The 22,236-nt window shown below is 33.8% G+C and overlaps 1 protein-coding gene across 5 annotated transcripts in view; it reads right to left on the reverse strand.

The window, feature by feature from the left end:
- LOC117176945 (arf-GAP with dual PH domain-containing protein 1-like) overlaps positions 1 to 22,236 on the reverse strand; it is a 153,632-nt gene that overhangs the window by 51,414 nt on the left and 79,982 nt on the right. Inside the window, exon 5 of one of the 5 annotated variants that reach the window (XM_033367352.1) lies at positions 14,794 to 14,980. The exons of the other annotated variants lie outside the window; for them this stretch is intronic. Within the exon in view, the coding sequence (XP_033223243.1) occupies positions 14,843 to 14,980 (138 nt within the window). The 3' untranslated portion in view covers positions 14,794 to 14,842. The remainder of the gene's footprint in view (positions 1 to 14,793; positions 14,981 to 22,236) is intronic. 5 annotated transcript variants of the gene reach the window in all.

The following is a 22,236-nucleotide window of genomic DNA, read 5'->3' on the forward strand; positions in this document are numbered from 1 at the left end:
TACAAGCTATCTAAGGATGGTATTATAGAACGCCACCTCAAGGTAGGCCTAGTGGCGCCATCTCTTGGTCAGGCCGGAAACTTATCAATCCACCCTCGTATTTATTCGAAAAGAGAATTTATGTTCGCTTGAGCCAAGATGTGAATTTTTATTCGTCAGCATTGCAACCGATAAAAACGCCACTGCAAAACAAATTTGCACACTGAATTTTGAAAATGGTAATTGCACTAATCTTTTACCACCGATTCTCTTTTGTAGATTCATGTCTGGCGATCTAAAAAAACACGATTTTAATCATTTTCGAGAGAGAAATCGCAACACGGCGTTAAAGAAAGACCGCTAAATTAGAAAGAGCGGTGATCAGGACACTCGTCAATTTACGTATTCCAGGCCCGCGCAATTCTCTCTTAGGCATCACGTGATAACTCAAATTAAGTTATTTTAGGTGGATTACTCCTCATCTGATCATGTGCTGAGAATTAACTTATTAAAGCAAGGCCGGAATCGCTGTTTTATACCTCTTGCCAAAAATTCAGGCGGTATTGAGAATTTAAATTAGGCGCGAAAATTTAAACGAAAATTACCTTATATTATTCGAGTTTTTATGAGGTGGAGTTATACAAAAAGCTCATAAAATGAACATTTTTGTCTTTCGAATGAATAAAAATGCGACTTGCCAGATCTACGAGTATGTCTTATTTGCTCGCAGATAATTTACTTTATTTTAATAAAGGTCACGCATGTTAATTTGAAATAATTATAATTATTTCATTTAAACATATTTTCAAAGCGCTGCATCCTAGTCGTCATAAACATACGTACATCATACCATAAATAATTTTTACAAATCGCAACGTCACAATGTCAAAAGAATTAAGTCAAACGAAATTGTACATAACTAGTAATTTTCTTCGTCGCGTAATTTACAACTTATAGTCCCAAATATAATTAGGAGAATCGAGGCAATAACCAAGTGACAAAATTGTCAAATCTACTCATTGGAGCATCGAACGTATTTCCTCAAGTTAGAATGATTATGCACCTCGATACTTTTAAGCGGATTGTTAACATCAGCTAATTCATAAGAGTTATTTGTAAAGTCATTAATAATTTGATAGGGACCAAAAAATAAATGGAAAAATTTGTGCGTTACTTTATCTAATTTACATGATTGTTTCGGAATACGAAGTAAAACATAATCCCCTTTTTTCAGAACCACCCTTGAATGACTTTTCTGAGCTCTTCCACGCCTTTCAAAACTCTTATTTATTTTTTTTTCTGGCTAATACGATCTTTACATCTTTGATCATGTCCATAGACAATGGAAAATTAATTATTCTCTGTCCGGTACTGAATTTCTGTACGTTGTTTGGGTTCATCAAATTGATACTTAATTATTTTGAAGATTTCATTGTAATAAAAAACTATTCTTCAAAGTCTTAGATTTCAACCTATTAAGACTAGAAGGTTTCCATTTTATAACGAGTTCATTATTAAACAGTTTAATAAAAAATTTTTGAATACAAAATTTTTGAATTCTAATTTGAAAAGTTGAAAAATCATAAGAGTTTCATTGTAGCTGCTTTAATTTGTAGCGTAGTGTTAAATAATGTAAACGAAAAAATATTCAGTTTTAACAGTTTATACTATTTAATTCTAATAACCGGGATTACAAGTGGCCACCCTGAGGCCATGTTGATCATAACAATAACGTATGTTCTTGGATGACAGTTTAATGTATTCAAATTTTATTTTTCACATGAATAGAAATGATTCAGAAAAGAAAAATTGTCTACGCAAAGAAATGTCAAATGCACTACAGACAGAAAGTTTGTATGCATTTCCTTTAAACGTTTGAAAATTGATACTTCACTTCAAAGACGAATATCTGTGCAGAAAAGGAATCTACGACTCTTTAAGTAGAATCATTGGAAAGACTGAAAAATTGTCCGTCAAATCGGTCTATGCCTAAATTGTTTTAATGAACGAGTCGAAAAATGTGTAGCTTCAAATTCAAAGCTTTTTTTAGTAAAATTAAGTATTTGAAATCTTTTACTCAACTATTTGATAAATCTACAAAAGTGTTCCTAAAAAGGTGGAAAATTGTTTGAAAACGGAATTCAGAGATTCTTAATTAGCCTGCATTTATTATAAGATGCAACGTCAGATTCCTTTATATTCCATTATATACCTGATAGAATCTGAAGTTGCAATTTGTAAAAAATAAAAGGTTAACGACTAATCTCTGACTTTTCGCTCCCAAAAATTTATATTGCACGAGTGAATATTTTTTATGAATACTCAGCAATTATATAATGTTTCATCGTGCTCTTGATTTATATTTAAAGAGTAGGATTTACACTCGATTTGATGATTTTTCCAAATTTGTAGGAACACTTTTCTAGATTTGGCAAAGACTTGAGTGTAAGATTTCAAAATGATAATTTTGCTAAAAAAGTTTTAAATTTGAAGCTATATATTTTTTGACCTGTTCTTTAAAACAATTTAAAAGGAAAATTGTTTTTAAAGCAAAATACATATTTCGAATAACTTGTTAAATGTTATAAATGTTTAAAGATGTAAATTCGAGCTTAAATTAGTTTTTAGGAAAGTATTATCAGTTTGTTTTATAGGTCATATGCATATAATATTTCTAAAATTCTAGAAAGAACTTTAATTTTTCTTGAAAAAAAGATCCTTCTCTTTTCGCTCCACTAGGAATTCAACCACAGAACTTCTGATTTTCGGTCAGGTGCTTTTCCAGTAAGCTGTTAGAGAGATCTGAATAAGAACATTAATTCAAGGAAATAATGCTAATATTTAGCTAGGTGTTAATGGTACAAATAATTATTTAAGATGAATCTGTTACATAATCAGCGAATGGTACTTTACCGACAGTAGATAACCCTTCAAAACCATGGATGCAGAAAACCCCAATCTCGATCGAGTTAAGAATCTTCAATAACAAAAAATGCTTAACGTCCTAATCAGACTAGATGGAAAATAATTTTTTCAAATTTAAAATTAAACTTTTTCTTGAAGAAAAGATCTTCAGGATGTCCACCAGATTGAATTTTCCAATTTCCCTGACTCTTTCCTGACAGGAAATTATTAAAAAAGCAAACAAGGTTTCAAGAATGTGCCAAGAAAAATAGTGAAACAAGCCAGAAAAATGTGCTTTACATGGCAATATAGATTAATTAAGGTCAGACAACTCAGCAGTGCCACTAACGAAAAAGAAAATGTCATATAATGGATATTTTTTGCTATTTTTTGTTGTTGCTAATATTCACCGAAAAAACATTTGTTTTGCTCTATTAGTTATTGAGACCACCGGGCGGCGCTAGCTTGTCGTCAACTCAGCGAGGTACCCTCTACAACAATCATGAAATTTAAAAAAATGACTAGGTTAGATGTTTTTTCTTTACAATGCGCTTTTGTAAAATCAACCCTTATTTTTTAATTATCCCCTGTAATGAAAAAAGTATTAAAAAAGCACCAGGATCAATCGCTTTTGTAAAATTAATTCTTATATAAAAAAGAAACACCCTGTAAAATGTTACTTTCAAGCATAATTATTTCTCACTCCTAATCTTTACAAAAATAACCCTCACAATGTGTAAGCTAAAACTGCACCATTTAAAAAAAAATTATTTTCCAGTCTATATGAGTATATTCAAAAAATATAATTTATCTTTATCGATGCATCTTTTAAGGGTATTTATTAGAATTGTAATAAATAATGTAACATTTTTGCCGCAATTTTTAATATTTTTGTTTGATTTCTTGCATACGTCGTCTAAATATTGGTACTTCGGCGGCCACAAAGCCGATTTTTGGATAGAATGTTTATATTTTGTTTAAAAATAAAATGGGCGAGAACAATGGAGAAAAATGTCAGTGACAGTGTAGCCATATGTGGATTCTCGAGGCTCTCTTCATCGACCCTCGTAAAACTCACTAGGCGGACTCCCTGGAGCACAGTCAATTGCTCGTAAATCATGACCCTTTCATTCTTATGAGATGCAGACCAGTTAAAAAACTGAACTCAGGAAGTTATGATTTGATTCAGCTTTAATTAGCAGAATTAGTTTATTGGAATAATTTGAAGAAATTGAAAAAAAGATTCATGAAAATCGGTTAATATTTACAGTAATTATAGAAACATTGAACTATATACAAAAGTGTACCCTTTGCCGAAAACTTGACATCTACTCCCTCAGTCTGAATAATGAGTATTCAATTAAAAAGTACTGATTAAGAAGTCTTATTAACTTCGAATAACTTCGATGTTTCGACAAATTCTAATAGTTGTTGCGATAATCTTGTACGGCTTTGAAACAGAAACATTCTTTTTATCGAGAGAAAGTCATAAGGATAAATCGAGCGAGTTTCCCAGTCCAATGTTTTATTCTGTTATATTTAATGCTGTTTTTTTACAAATGAATCAAAAACTCCGAGTCAGATAAAACAGTGATTAATAACAAACTTGCACATCTTCTTGGAGGGCACAATTGTCGTTGATTAATTTTATTTTTACTACCCCCTCAATCTGAATAATCAGTATTCTGTTGAATAGTACTGATTAAGAAGTCTAACTACATAACTGCGAGTAATATGACTTACACTTTCTTTCAGCGTATTTTCCTGGACAGTGGTCTTGATCTTTGCGCAGACGAAACTTTTTCCAATTTTTCCCCATTGTGTCAAAAGTGGAAAATACACAATTGCAATAAACAATACACGATAAACAATGCACAATACACAATACACAATAAACAATACACAACACGAAATGCAAGACGCAAAATTAAAAGACAAAATACAACAAGCAACACTCACGGAAATAAATAGTTTTCTTGCATGTAAATTTCCTCTGCAATAAAACAGTACAGGATGGAAGCTTAGAAATGCAAAGGTTTTGTACACAATAAAAACTGTCAAAAATACGTCTTTCAAATATTTATTTACTTCACAATGATACAATCTGGTACAAAGTATAATTTTTCGCAGCCAATATAGATCATTTCGTAATTATTAGATTATATACTTTTAATTGCAATAACCTTATTGAGCAATAAATAAACAAGACAACTACATAGGAAAAAGTGCCTACCAATCGAAAGGCATTCTAAATTTTAATTCCTATAACTGTCTTTAATCAATTACAAGAAAGAATACATTTCTCGCTGAATGAAATTATAAATATGACGTACGAACGAAGCAAAGACCGAAAAGAACGAAAGACCGAAAAAACCGAAGGACCGAAAGAACGAAGCAAAGACCGAACGAATTTGAATGAAGATACCTTCTACACTGGAAGTATTCGAAGTTAATAAGACTTCTTAATTAGTACTTTTTAATAGAACTCATTATTCAGACTGAAGCAGTAGATGCCAAGTTTTCGGCAAAGGATACACTTTCGTATATAGTTCAATGTTTCCATAATTACTGTAAATATTAACCGATTTTCATGAATCTTTCTCTCAATTTCTTCAAAGTATGATAATAAACTATGAGAACCATTTACCCAAAATCACATTCACAAAAAATACATCCCGCTCTGTACATAATTGTTACATAATATCAAGTCACCGATTTATTATCTCCTTCAAATACAGGGTCGTCGTGTTTCTGCTAATAAATATTCAAGATTCGAACTTGTGAAAATTCGATTGTATTAAGTTAGGTTTCTTGATTTTTCCAGCGTGTTAACATGGTAAGAAATAATATTCCAACTGTCCTAGGAAACCACCCCTAACGTTAAATATGACTTAGTTTGATGAGAAGAGCTTTGAGAATCTTTTCGATTCTGCTACTATCGGAACTCTACAAATTTCGAATTTATCCAGGCATATCAGTCACCTGGTTTTTAGCAGACCCAATGCTCTAAGGTATGAAATTCAAGCATCTCAAAAAAATACTGAATGTTGTAAGGAATCAAGTTTTAGTATCCCCACAAAACTACCCTTATCGCAAAATTCGTCTGAATTTGATTAGTGATAGACTATGTACATTTCTGTACAACTGCATTAGGGAAACCCATACAAGTTCAACGTTATCCAGGTTGATTTTTTTATCGACTCAATGCTGTAAATAATCAAATTTTATTAACCCGAAAATTAATTTAATTAATTTTAATTTTATTGGTATTATATGATAATTTTGTACAGAACGGGATGCACTTTTTATGGAATGTGATTTAGGAAAATGGTTCTCATGGATAAAAGATCAAAGATAAAACACAGATAAAAGCCAAAATGTATTTTACAACATACATGTAGATCCCAAGCATCCCTATTCACAAAAGTGCCTTTTAAGATTTTAAAACGATTTCAACTTATCTTTAAAAATAGTTTTAATAACTATTTGAAAAATTATTTCAGAAAAAGTCTGTTCTCAAACAATGGAAATTTATATTTTCTCTATATAAAAATGGATTTTACTCGTTAATAATTGTTGTGCTGGAAGTGGTTTAGAAGCATTAAAAGATGCATCAAAAAAGGTACATTATATTTTTGAATATACACACATGGATTGAAAAATAATTTGGATGAGAAATAACTATGCTTAAAAGTACCATGTTGATATTTTATAAGCAAATTACATCTATGTATACATCGACTTTTTTCAATACGTGTTTTCATTACAGGATGTTTCTTTTATATAGAAGGGTTAATTTTAGAAAAGCGATTTATATGACATTGGAAAATAAAGAAAGAGCACAAAAATTAAGAGCACAACAACCCCAACAGTTAATGTATACAATTTCTGGTATCAGTATGCATCAGTCATAATTTGGCTCCTACGTTATGCTTGAAAAATACCGTGTTAATATTTTACAAGTCGAATTTACAAAAGTGTTTATATTAAATTGGAAAGCAAAAAAAATAGAAAAAAATCTAAAATAGTCATTATTTTAATACTTTTTTTCATTACAGGGGTTAATTTTTAAAAATAAGGTTTGATTTTTAAAAAAGCGGTTCATAGCCCATTGCAAAACCGCTAAGTTTTCTGACCTGATAAATTAACTAAAGCATATGTATCCAAACTGTAAATAAAGAAATAACTACAAATAAAAAACTAAGAATCGAATTACATTTTTAAAGAATGTACGTTGAAAAAATATTTATATTGATATTAGGAAGTGCTTCCAAAATATTATAAAAACATATAAATTTCTATTTTCCCTGACAGCTGCTTTATTTCCCTAACATTTCCCTGACTTCCCTGACATGTGGCCACCCTGGTGTTACTCTTTTCGCTCCACTGAGAATCCAACCACAGAACTTCTGATTTCCGCTCAGGTGCTTTTCCATTAAGCTATTAAAGAGATCACTTTTAGAATTTTGCAAGAAATTAAAAAATATTTGAAAAATTTTCAGAAATCTTTCGAAGTTTTTCAAGACATTTCCAACATAGACTTAGAGAAAACGGGAGATTTAAGGGGACTGCTGCTACTTTCTTCTCTGGGTAAAGGGTGTATACAGTAGGTCAGTATCGTCCTTTCTCAAACTCGAAGTGGAGAGTTTATTTGGTGCCGTCGGTAGCATCATGCTAGTCTCTTTAGTTCAGGAGCAATAAAATTAAAATATTTCGAAGGGTTAACTCTTGCAATAACACTCTTCCAACCTTCTAAGGTATACATTTTCTTAATGAAAGAGTTTCATAGGATAAAAATTTGTATTCTTGAGAGGAGATGAGTATACTAATGGTCTAAGGAAAACTTTTTTTTAAAAACTCCGTCGTGGAGTGAGAGTGTGCTTTCTCAGAGGATCTAAGAAATTCTTGGAGCGAAAAACGTCGATTTCTTTCAAAGGTGCGATTTTTCTACATATCTTTTTAAATTTCACAATAAGTAATAATAATAATCATAATAATAATAATGACCCTACCGAAGATGTTCCGCGTTGATGTCGCGGTAGGGCTTGAGCTCTCCTCTCATGACTTTGACGGCAATGTTGGAGGTAGCATTGTTACTCACAGGGTTTCCCATGCCAAATAGGGTGATAACGAAGAAGAGAGGGACTAAGTAGAACACCAAAACCCGTCAATGAAAAATGGAGAATATATTAAAGATTTTGAAACGCTTGTCGCTTCCTGAGGATCGTCAAGGCGCCTCTGGAGTCACCGCTGGGGGCCACAGCATGCGGGACGGTGGTGATGGTGAGCTGCGAGATGGTCAGGCAGATCTCACTAATCAAACAGCTGGCCAGCAAAAACATTTGCGATAAACGGTAAGCATTGGAACATCAACTGTGCCTGCTGAGGATGCTTCGGCTAGCACTATCTATTTGCAGCCAACCACCTCTACAAAAATACCGCGGGAGAGCATCAATTGGGATACCACAATGAAAGAGGAATTGGTGCGTCTCTATTATGAAAGTACGAAGTTTGAAACAAACAAGGAAAAAGGATACAATTTAAGAACAAAACTTGCTGCAAAGTATCCTAATATACAAAAGGTCGCACTAAGAGATCTTATCGCTAAGGTGAAAGACATCAGGACTAATCTACATGTTACAGAAGACCAAGCAATGGAGATAAACAACAGGTTGATTTGGAGTAGAAAAACGACGGCAATGAACATAAGTTAGAGAAATCCGCGACAAACGGTCAAGCAGGAGCAATTGATGTTCTTCCTCAACCTATTGATGATCCAACACCACATCCTCCAGAGGTAGATGACCTTGTACAACCAGAGGCAGAAGCAGAGGTTCAGCAACCAAAAAAGCGATTAACTCAATATAAAAAAGCAAGTAGAACCAGAAAGCTGTTACTAAATGTTCAAATGTTACTAAAATCACCCACCCTCGGCACATCGAGACAGTAATACCAGCAATATTGTATGAAATTTTAGACTCTCAACGACAGAGACTTGATGTTTTTACTGCCAGACTGCGTCGGTACAAGGAAAGTAATGCACGAAGGCAACAAAACCAAAACTTTCAGACAGATGAAAGAAGGTTCTATCGTAAACTGAGAGTAAAGCCAAAGAACCACCAAGGCACCGAAGACCCTCAATTTGAAGATATGACTAACTACTGGTCGGGTGTTTGGGGAAAAATGAACAGATACAATTTGGAAACTGCGTGGTTCAAACTGGAGAAAGCAAGGGCAAGCCATAGCCCAGATATGCATCTGACAAACATCACAGCTTTGGATGTTACAGTTGTCTTGAAGACGGCAAGTAATTGTAAAGCTCCAGGTCTGGACATGGTGCACAACTTCTGGTACAAGTACCTGACGAGTGTGCATCTTGCGTCGGCAAGGTGTTTTCAGAAGATCATTGAACACCCAAATTTGATGCCAGGTTTTATGCTCCAAGGTACTACGTAGATGATACCAAAAAAACCAGACGCTCAAAATCCATCTGACTTTCGACCGATAGCCTGTCTTCCAACAATTTATAAATGTCTTACAGCTATCATTGCAGATAAGGTATATTCTCATTGTGACAAGAATGACATTCTTACAAAGAACAAAAAGAATGTTGTAAAAACTTACGAGGCTGTAAAGATCTAGTCACTATAGACGCTGTTGCCATGACTCAAGCTCGTAAGCATCAAAAGAACTTACACATGGCATACATTGACTACAAGCAAGCGTTTCCTTCCGTTCCGCATGACTATTTGCTTGAAGTTTTAAAACTTTACAAAATCTGTCCACGCATTATTGACTTTCGAAGCCATGCGATGAGGCTCTGGGGTACAAGAATCAAGTATTTTGATCATGGACAACCAAGGATAACTAGATCAATACGCCTTACGACGGGTATATTTCAAGGAGATTCCTTCAGCGCACTATGGTTCTGTTTAGCATTGAATCCATTGAGCAAAACATCATTACATCCGCGCAAATCGACCTGACATCGTGATGCGAGAAAAAGAAAAGGGTGGAAGAGTCTACATCATCGACATGTCTTGTCCGCCTAATCGAAATTTGCAGTCAACCTATAAAACCAAGATCCACAAGTATAGCGAGTTAAGGCATGAAGTAAAGACCATATGGAGGAATGTGAATCATGAATCCATTCATCCCATTGTGATTTCGGCTACAGACAATGTGCACGCAAGATTCACTGAACATCTTGAACATTTAGGAGTTAGTAGGGTATTGGCAGCAGCTCAGAACGCGGTTTTATTAAACACCTGTCACATTGTAAGAAACTTTCTTGATCATCAGAAAGCGAGCGACTAAAAACCCGTGGAGTGGCAAATGGTAGCTCTAAGAAAGCATCCAGAGGTGACTGTTGTCACCTCCAACGCTCGTGCCCGCTCGTAATTGTATACATACAACATCATCGCAGGAGGTTTCAACCATTATATTAAATTATTTGAATTAAGTTATAACATTCTAATCTCAATAGTCACTTGACTTACTCCGTGGCTATGATGTATCACCGGGTTTACCCGAGTAAAAGTTTAATAAAAACACATAATAATAATAATAATAATAATAATAATAATGAGTAAGTTTAATATTAGGATATTTTATGTGGAATTTTAATTTTCCTTATTGATTGCCGAATACTAAGCAACTTTGAGGCCTGGTACGATTGGTATCTGATTTTAAGTTGGTCCTTGGATAACCTCTGTCAGTGATCCGTTCCGCTGGAAAACATATATTGGTAACAACGTGGTGGAAATACATTCTACGCTGCCTTAGGCTCACTGATAACACGTGCTTAGAGTGTAAAAACCAGCATACTTTGAATGGACGGATAGATTAATTCGAATTGGAGGTCGTCTAAAAAAGACTGCGACGAGCGACGCTCAAACAGACTACAGTACGAGCCAGTTTTTATTAAATTAATTATTCGAAATGAAAATCAACCTCTGCTGCATAGATGACCGCAACTAACCTTGTCGTGCCTTCGAAAGAGAAATGAACTCTAATGAGACGCTCTGTCGCACATTAGGAACAAATCGGTCTTTCATGGATAAGTTAAGCTAGAGCGGTTTATTGAGCATTTGAAAGAGTCAGGTATTTTATTCCATAAAATTTACATGGGAAGCAATTGACAATCAATCTTTAATTGCGACTTAATTAATATTATTCATCTTTTTCAGGACTCTTAAACAATGTATTACATCCAAATCTCGGCTTCGTTACAGTGTGGGGGTAAACGTTCAGGGCTGCCTAATCCATTTCAGACTGGAATATATAATATTGCGGAATATATTCGTCTGAGTAATCGTGCACTGCGGCACGTCCGAGGTGACTTCTCGCAACCACTCACGCCCTGCCCCCTGAGAAACTGCGAGAGATTATAATATAATTATAATAATACTCAATCCTCTGTGGCTTAGTGATAAGAACACTTGACCGGCATTCAGTTTAGGCGAATTCTATTTCTGTCGCAGCTAATACAAAAAGGAACTTTTTTGTCAATAAGAATTTGTAATATTAGTTATTACAGAAGACAAAAGAAATCTTATTTGCGAATATCCAGTTGCCAAATCAGTTAACGACATATAACTTACTCTACAAAATGTCTGCATAAGCTTACTGATTAAAGCAGGCGATTCGTGGTCAAATTCAATTATCTCATTGATATAACTAGCATCTAGACATACTCGAATAGATTTATCATTTTTTATAACTATTCTCAGAGGGTTACAGTATCGACTATCAGATCTTTCGATAATTCCTGCACGTAACATCTCTTGAATAGCTTTGTTAACCGACTCAAGATGAGAAAATGAAACTGAATACGTTGTTCGGAGATCATTTCATTCTCTTTAACTTTAATTTTATATGATTGAATTCGAGAACTTTCTATTTTTAGTGGAAATAATTTACGAAAATTAGACCTTATGAAAAAGAAGTATTGGTAAGTATTCGATATAATACATTTTTTGCGCATAAGTATTGGAAATCTAATACTTTTTCGCGAAAAAAGTATTGAAAATCTAATACTTTTTCGCGAAAAAAGTACTGGATATCGTACTTTTGCCAGTTTTTGGGATATTTCAGCTAATCCTAGATAAATGGTGCGCATTTAATGTAGTTCTTGTGAAATCGAACTTTTCTTAGGAACTACCTAAGACTTTCATGACTTAAAAAGGAGATTATTTTGTTTCTTCAATAGAAAACGAGTGCAATTGCCACACTTTTGATTGTCGAATTCAAAAGGTCCTCCCATTTACGTTACAATCTACAACTGCGTAGAACAATGTGATAAGACCAAAAATGTAAGGTCCAAAAATTTAGAAGTTTGAAAAATAAAATTTGCATTTAGAAATTCTTGTTACTTAAAGAAAAAAAGGAAATTCTCAGAAAAATGTAATACAATCAGATAAAATCGTATGCCCTCTCATCTAGGAGAAGATGGGATCAAACACTATACTTAGATAAAAGGATGTGAAATTTCGAGAGATGGGTGAAGTCAAGGAGAAGATTTATTTATTTGATCCTGATTTATTCGATCAATTATAAAGCGGGTAGCTCAAGAAGTCCATAATTTCTAAACTCGGGCTGGTCGGCACCCGGGAAATTGAGCCAAGGTCCTAGAAGATGAAGCAGTGGGATAGCGTTGGGTTCGCAGACCCGGGCGGTGAAGCCACAGCCCAGAAAATTTTTTATTAGAAGCGTTGGTGCAAATTTGGGAACAGACACTGGCGGATTTTCTTTCTTTCTTAGGACCTCTTCACATTGCAATAAATCCTATTCAAAAGATAACTAATATCGGGACAGCAATTCCTGACATTTGGGAAAAACTAGTTCTATCTAACTAGTTCAAATCTGTAGGAAATCCCTGTTGACGAAGCCAGAATGGAGCCCAACTTTAAAAATTAAAAAATGTTAATAATTGTGTTTGCAGGAATTGTTAATGCAAGAACAAATTATCTCCGGCCTCAATGGAGATATCAAGACGAATCAAGACTTAGAAGAAAGAGTTTAGTACACATATAAAGCTTGAACTAATAAAAATTCGATAAAATTGTATATTTACCTCTAAATTGATTGAAACATTCTTAAATGGTAATCGAACCATATACTTCCCTGATGGCAAGCGTTTATGAGTACTTATGAAATTCTCTTCACAGAGTACTTCGTCTTCTGTTAAGAGAGATTCAGAGGGAGCTTCTTGTATTTCCCAAAAACGAGATAAATACTCGTGAAGTGCTTCAGTCGTAATGCTGAAATGAACGGAGGTAGAACTAAGCTCCGAAATTTGACGTACTGGACCAGACAGAATCCAACCAAAGATGCTATTTTGGGTGGTCAAAGTTCCTAATGTACCTTGATTTAGGCCAGGCAACAAGCATGATCAAAATTTGTTGGCTCCTAAAATAACAATATCTGATAACATAAAGAAATCAGGATCAGCTAAACACAGCTGCTTTAATCCTTTAAGGTTAAATTTTCTTGGAAATTCTAGTGGGGAATAAGAACTGAGATTTTGTAAAACGAGAGCCTGTAAAGAAAGAGGATTTTGATTATCTTCCTTAGGACGCAGCCAAACTTTTGCTAGTTGGCAATACCTATAAATTCTCCTCCTACACCATAAACTTGAGTATTAATTTTTTTTCAAGAGGGTCTTAATATTTTAAGTACCTTTTCAGATAAGAAGCTGCACTCTGAGCCCTGATCCAACAGCACTCTGAATTTTCTCGATCTACCATTATCTGTGGCCAATTCAATAATTGCGGTAGCTAGCAACGTAGAACGCGTTAAGTGAGCGTGATTTATTCATTTATTCATTCAATTGACGAGCAAGAAGCCCAATTACACATGTATTCTACAAAGAGTATTTAATTGCTAGTTAACCTAAACCTAAACTAAATATTATCTTAATCTAAACTTATGAAAAATCGACTAGAATGTACGACCTAACACTAACATAGAAACGGGGGTATAAAGGGCCAAAAACAGTAAGTCCTTCCTTATCTACATCTTTTGCGATTCTGGTCATTCGAGATATTGGTGAATGTTCGCCGAAACTAGATCTGAAGTTATCTAAATGAAATGTGTGAGATAGATAAGTGGAGCTCCGCAGGGATCTACCCGGCACACGTAGGTGTAAACTTTCAAGTAATTGAGGACAAGTTATGTTTCTATTGAATAACTTGTGCATAAATAGAATATCTTGCGCTTTTCAATGTGACTTCAGAGAGCTGATATTTAAAGCAGCAGCAATATGTGAATAGTCGTACGACAATCGTGGATTAGGAAGACCTAACTTAATTGCCGCCCACGAGAAAAACCTATGTTGAACCCTTTCCAGTTTTTTAATATGCGAGGCGTAATGTGGAGACCAAACTTGTGAGCAGTACATCAGAATGGGTCTAACTAACGTGATATATAATAAGCGTAGTGTGTGGGGTTGTTTAAATTCTACAGAGTGACGTTTGGTAAATCCCAACATCTTTAGACCTTTAGCGGTACAATAATCAATATGCTGGAGGAAAGAGAGTTTAACATCTACAAAAATTCCAAGGTCGCGCATTACATGAATAGTTTCGACGACAGATCCATCTATCAGGTATTGGAATTCAAAAGGATATATTTTTCGCGAAAAACGCACCAGTTTACACTTAGAAGTATTTAAAGTCATCCCCTTTTCCAGGCACCACATATATAAGGCGGTAATATCTTTTTGAACTGCAACAGCGTCCTCGAGGGATGTAATGATAGTGTACGTTTTTAAATCATCAGCAAGAAGTAAGGCGATAACAATGGTAAATATTTGTATGATATCATTAACATAGATATTAAATTATAGCGGGCCCATGTGTGATCCTTGAGGCAGGCCAGACGTTGTAGTAAATACGCGGGAGTACACACCTTTGAACTTCACAGCAAGCCGCCAGCCTCTCAGATATCTATTGAACCATTATAATAAATTTCCATGTACTCTAAATGCCTCAAGTTTCTGGATCAACCTCGTGTGATTAACCTTGTCGAAAGCGTGAGAGGAGTCAGTATAAATTACATCAACTTGCTTATTATCTTCAAGCGCCTCTGCAACAAACTGAGTGTATAAAATTAGGTTAGAGCACGAGGACCTACCCAAAAGAAACCCATGCTGCTCCTCGACAATCAAATTTTTTCATAAAATTAAAAGTTTATATGTCAAGATACTCTCAAAGATTTTTGCGATTATGTTTATTATATTTATCGTTCGATCGTTCTTAACATCCGATTTATCATCTGCTTGGTAAATTGGAACAACGTGACTAGATTTCCATTGAGAAGGATAGAAACCGGTAGATAAGGATTTAGTAAAAAGGTACGAAATTGGCCTAGATAAAGCGCAGCAGCAGTTTTCATAGAAAAGAGGAGGGATGCCATCGGGACCAGGACTTTATTGCAGTTTATTACACTGATCCTCTCAAAAACGTCTGACAAGGTGATTTCAACATTATGATATCAAGTGTAGAGCTATTTAATTGTTTAAATTCGGGTAGAGTATTCGTCTCATATACGGAAGCAATGTTTTCTGCAAATCAATCGGCGATTTCCTGATCAGTTCTGACTTGTTTGTCTTCCAGATGCATCGCGTTAGGCATGCCACTACAAGATCTATTATTATAGACATGGTTCCAAAAGTCTTTCGGGTTTCTATAAATACTGTGCTCTACATTATTAATATGAACATTACGACAGTTTTTACGTAAAAGTTTACACGTAGCCCTTAAGTTAGAAAAAAGTTATTTGCTTTGGGAGAAAACTATCTAGTGGAGGGTGGTATGTATCGCTAGGCAAGAGAGGATCAAGAGAGTGGTGCACAGTAGTTGCTTAAAGCTCTGTAAAAACCAAATCGAGAATCTTACCCGATGTGTTCTGCACTTGATTTTTTTGAAAAAGGTTATAAAAACCGCATGTCAAAAACGTCCTCGATCATCATTGGTCCAGCGGATGTTCGAGATGTTATAGTCGCCAACGTTGATTGTAGCCGTAGGTTTAGTAGACTCAAGAGCAGATTCTATAGCGGTGTAGTCGTTTAAATAAACTTCTGGACGTGATAGTGGCGGGATGTAAGTAGTTCCAAGCAAAATTCATTCATTTCCATTTAAGACTGTTACAAAAATCTGTTCGACAGAATTAACTGAAGTTCGATATTCGAAGTTTCAAAAGTTCGAGTTCGCCGCAATTAGTACTCCCCCACCTCGTTCAAAGTTACTCGACTGGGTATCCCTGTCTCTTCTGTACATAGTGTAGTTAGTCATACCCAACTCAGCGTTGAAGTAATTGGAATTGAGACGCGTTTCAGTCAAAACAATTACGTCGTATGTAAATTCCGAGAGAGCAATAACATTCTGCAGGTTAATAAGTTTAGTTCGTAGGCCACTAACATTTTGGTAGTAAATGTTGAGGTTACATAGTGAGTCACAGTGTTTACTTGGTGCAGTTCGTCTCTCCTGTTATCGGCTGGTGGTATCGTTCAATTCTAGCTGATCAAGAAAGCTGCCAGAAGAACGTCTTGACAAATACGATTGCTATTTGCGAGCATAGTCTATCCTGCTGGCAGCTCTCGACAGAGCTTTCTTTTAGGTAAACAGTCTTTGCTAAATACCGTGTGATCAAATTTTACGCCAGGGATCTTCAGAATAGTTGCCGTATGGAAGCAGTTCGTACATTTTCTTATAGAAGATGTACATTCGGCTTCTGGGTGAGAACCACTACATTGTGGACAAGTGTGTGACGTGCTGTAACAGTATTTAGCCATATGACCAAATCTGAGACATTTCATGCATCTCAAAACGCTCACGTGATCGAGTACCGTACAGCTCCCTCAGCCTATATAAATTCTTCGTTTTTCTATTAGTGTGTTATGAGTGGTTGGATCAACTTCGAGAATAACTGTGTAGGGATTCTTATTATTTCTATTAACTTTCTATTCACTTCTTTGAAGAGAACTTTAATCCTAAATTCTAGTCCTTCAGAAATTTCATTTTAAATGCAGATTTTGGGAATTAGCTCGTCGATTTCTTCAAATTCATTGGCATGTATACCCAAAATTTTCACTTTGGGGTAGATCTTTCGTGGCTCCTTGATGCTATATTTGTCACCTAGCTGAGTTTTAACAGCTTGAGATAGCTACTCCCTAGGATTGCAGTCCGAGCAGCTGATTAATCATCAATGTTCTACCGGTTAAAAACTCACAATAGTGTTGTGGCAAAAGCTTATGCTCTTCCAAAGGTACATAAGCCTGAATTAAATTGGAGATTAATTGTTTCTACAGTTGGTTCTCCTACTTACAATTTATCCAAATACGTTACTAATATTTTCAAGCCAGTTTCACAAAACACTAGTTCTTTTTTAAACAAATAGTTGGGAACTTAACGATATTCTAAAAACCATAATTCTACCTAAAACTCACTCAATAGTTTCCTTAGATGTTGTGTCGATGTTTGATAGCATTCCGCTTGATCTTGCTTTAGATTGTATCGAAGAACAGCTTATCTTAAATCATAATTTAACAAAAATAACTAAGAATGAACTATTAATAGCCACTAGAACTGTTTTCAGTAGCACTGTTTTCTCTTTCAATAACAAATTCTATAAACAGATATTACAAGACGTTGAAAAAAGGCCTCTCGATTTATTAGATTTCACACCTATCTTGTATAAAATATATGTTGACGATATCATAGCAATTGTTCCTTCCGATAAAATTGACCGTCTTGTAAACGTGATTAACAGTATAGTGGAGTGCATAAAATTCACCCATGAAATTGAAATAAAAAATTTTATAAGCTACCTTAATTTACAAATAATTAAAGCTTCAAATGGTTCTTTACTAACTGGTATAAAAAACCGTGTTGGTCTGGCAGATATCTCAATGACAATTCACATAAATTATTTTGTCATAAAATCGGTTTAATCAAAGTTTTAGTTGATAGATGTTTCAAATTGAGTGACGCGCAATATAGAAAAGAAAATTTTAATCAACTAAAAGAACATTAGTATCTAACAACTATCCTCTTCCTTTAATTAATGGCATTATCGCTGATCATGTGCATGAAATTTATAACAGACAAAATTTAAGAAATTTAAATTAGAACAAAATCCAAATTAAAAATCCCATTTAACGTCCAATAATCAAATTGATGCAAAATCCTGTTAAATAAAACAAGAATCCAACGACCAAATTTGGACCACATCGAATAAACAAAAACCAAAAATCCTGTTGTAATCTGAAAAAAACAAAAAACAAATAAGATTTTCGGAAAAAAATAAAAAAGAGGAAAGAAAAATTAGAAGGCAGCCAACCACATCTCCTTCCTTCTCTTTTTCTTTTTTTCGCCTTCTTTATTTTTATTATCAAATTACAATAAAATAAAAATAAATACATAAATAAATAAATTTGCATTACCAACGTTTCGGTACTCGTACAGTATCCTTATCAAGGCAAGAAAAATTTAAGTGGCAGAAATTGACAGCACCCACGAACTGGTGCTCTCTCTTTGATACCTGAGAATCTAATGAGGGTCAGTAGTCTAATCTGTTGTAAACACAATATAAATATCTGTCACAATTACATCAGAAATAGATTAAGTAAAAGAATAACAGGATTCATGAAACAGCCACGTTAAATGTAATTAATCATATTAGCATAAATTTTGTTCAGCCCATCCAAATCGGTTTTTATATTAATAGATAACTTTTTTTGTTTTTTAATATAAAGCATTTCCATGAATTCCCTCTTTCTCTCATTACTTTCACTATGAAAAATTTGAACATTATCCCAGTCAAAACTCATGGTCAACGTCAACAAATGCCTTTGTATGTCTGGCAAGAACACTCTTATAACTGCGTCCTAAACGAACATCACTTTTGTGCTCCTCTATCCTAGTATTAAGAAGTCTGCCAGTCTGTCCCACGTAATTCATCTTACAGATCCGGCAAGTGATCTTATAGTAAACGCCACCCTTGTCGAAATATCTAAAGGATCTTTGCAAAAATTTATCACCGAATCCATTTTAAATGGAATGCGAAAAATAGTATGAATTTTAAACTTTTTTAACATAAGTTCAATAGTTTTAGAAATTAGCCCAAAAACTGGAAGAACAAAAGTATTAAACGAACTATATTCCTTTAACTATTTCTGATTATCTGTTTATCTGTAACTTTTCTAGAATAACACATAATAAGGTATCGTCGAAAACCCGAAAATAAAAAGGCAAAAAAAAATCTAATTGCCCAAAAACTAAAACCTCTAAATCTTCCATCACTAGTTCTGTCAAAATCGGAGAAATAACTGAACCTATGGGAGTACCAGACTTCTGTCTATAGAAAGATCCATTAAATTTAAAATAAGTTGACTCCATAATAAAAACTATTCCTTCAATAAAATCTTTTTGACATAATCGAGTGCGGGTTTTTATATTAGCCCATCTATTTAATATTGCCTTTTTAACTAATTTTTTAACTACATTTTTTTTTTGCTTTTTAACTAAAACTCGCAAACATTGCAATGACATCTAAAGAAATGATTACATGGTCATCCGGAACCTTTTTTGAATGAAACTTTTTTGAAATTCCCAGCTATTTTTGACATTATATTTAGAAGTTGCGATAGAGTCCTTGAGAATCAAATTAAAATTTTGTTCTAAAAATTTGGTGGGAGTATTAATAGTTGAAATAACTATTCTTAAGGGATAGCCATCTTTGTAAATCTTTCTCAAACCATAAAATCTTGCAAGAACTGTGTCTCCAGTGTTAATATCAGTCCATCTTATATATATGATAAAATGCAAATGCTATAATAAAGTTTATATAGGTGAAACTGGGAGGAGATTAAAGAGTAGAATTGCCGAGCATAAAAGAGATTGTACAATTCGAAATTTAAATAAATGTTTGTCGCAACACTCTTGGAATTCTAATCACTATTTCGATTTCGAATTCAGTAATATTAAAATATTAGCTAATGAAAAAAATACTTATCAAAGTCGTATTATTGAATCTATATTCATAAACAAATTTCGAAATATTTTTTTTAATTTACTAAATGAAATTTTAAATATTAATAAAATTTACCAAAGCATAATTAATTAATGTAATCTTATTTTAGTTACAAAAAAAGGTTTCTTTAAATCTTTAAATTTAAATTTAATTTAACTTCGCGCTTCCTCATCAGCAATTCTATGGAAACTTGGCCAGTCATTGTATTTCACTTTATATATTGCCTTTATCTTCATCAACGGTTTATCTCCTCATTGATCTTCGAGTCATATGTTCGTCTTTGTTTCCAAAACACTTAAAACGGTTTCATAATCGTTAATAGTGTAGTTTTTACGCTGAAAAAAACCTCTTCAATTTTATGAGGCTTTCTCTTTTTACTCATCCTCAATAATTGTTTGGAGTCTTACTTTTTTAAAACTTTAATAACGTATAAACTATTTTTAATTATGACACAAAAAAAATTACACATATTGACTCCAAAATTGGAATGATTGTTGTTTCGCTTACAAATCGTTTTAAGCTAAGGTATTATTTTTTAAATATTTTTTACTTATAAATAATAACTTTTTTTAAACTATTTATATTTATTTTTAGGATGTATTAGCTTATTATAATTATCATTTAGATACTCTGAAAAAGGCACGCAGTGATGCCGAAACGTCGTCGAAGTTTTAATTTTTGCTCCAAAAATAAATGGAGTTGAATTGATAGCTATAATTTTATTTTATTTTGCCGTGGCCGTAAGACAGAAGAAATAATTTTTATACAATTCATTATTGCATTTTTGGTCGAAGAATGGTTTGATTTGGTGTTTTCAAATATTTACATCAATAATGAAATTGTTTTTTAGCTGCAGTGGCCAATAATCCTCACGTCAGTAGACGAGAAATTGTTCGTGATTCCGGAATGTGTCAGAGCAGTTTTGGAAAATTTTGCAACGTAATCAATTTCATACGTATCATGTCTCTTTACATCAAGAACTTCATGACGTTGATATCCAAAATCGGGTAGCTTTTTGTCAGTAGGCACGTGAACAAATACAAGAAAATACCAACTTTTTTCGTTATGTATTATTCTTTGACGAGTCGTCTTTTACGAACCATGGAATAGTTAATCGTCACAGCATGTATTACTGGAGTATTGAAAATCCGCAGTGGCTTCATGTAGTCGAACACCATCGTGCTTCAAGAAGATACACTTCTCCGTTGTGGAAATTCATTTGAATTACGAATTAATAATTGCATTGAAGCCGAAGTTCATCATTTTGAGCACTTACTTTAATTAAAAGATGATTCCCTGAGTACCTCGAATTGTGAGAGGTGAGGAGACTCACGTCAATCAAGCACCCCGAATCGTGAGTGGCAAGGGGATTCACGTTAATCAAGCACCCCGAAGGGTGCTAACGTTAAAAATGTTTTAAACCAATCATACGCATTTTTATCCAAAGAACCCGAATATGAAATAAAAAATAGAGGTTCCCGTTTAAGATTTCGAACTTACCCCCACCTCCAGCGGGTGGTGTGGGAGAACTGATTTTAACATTAGTGTATGTACTAATCAGAGTGATTAAATTTGGATTCATAAAATTTTTGCATAGAGTACCTATTTTTCGAATATTCGAAAGTTTCAAGTAAAAAAGTCACCCTATATATATATAGGCATAAAAAACTGCATGCCCTACGCCCCCCCCCCCCAATAAATCTAAAAAATCAGGTTCGACATATTCAACTCTTTCAAAAAAATTCAGAAAAAAATTTCGATGCAACAGGGAATTTTTTTCAAATCTAAAAAATTTTGAATTTTCAAATCAAAAAAGGGATCCGAAGAAATTAACCGATTTCGCTCAGCTTAAACCATTTGACTAATTTGACCATTATCACTGTGCCCTAATCTATACACTGATGTTTTGAATGTGTTGAATCAAATTATTAATTTAGGATTAATTTAATAATTAACGCAAAATCCAGGATATATCAAAGACAAAATATATAAAAATGATTACAAATATTTTTTTCGTAATTTCAGTGTGGTATTTACAAATTCCTATTCAATTTATTGTCGATTAGAAATTTTGTTGGGATTTTTCAAAAATTCATTTTTGTAAAAAACACCGCACACATATTTTGCAAATTCAAATTGATTACTTTTTTACAATTTTCACAAACAGAAATACAAAAGTTTTTAAAAATTAATTTAATTTGATATATACCACTATTTATTTACTCAATTCAGTATTTCTCTTTGGAAAAAAATAATAAACTGTCGCGGGATGCCTGGTAGATTTGAAACATCGAAACTCATTTTGTAAAAAAGAACACA

Source organism: Belonocnema kinseyi, chromosome 7, assembly GCF_010883055.1.
Source record: "Belonocnema kinseyi isolate 2016_QV_RU_SX_M_011 chromosome 7, B_treatae_v1, whole genome shotgun sequence".
NCBI classification, from domain to species: domain Eukaryota; kingdom Metazoa; phylum Arthropoda; class Insecta; order Hymenoptera; family Cynipidae; genus Belonocnema; species Belonocnema kinseyi.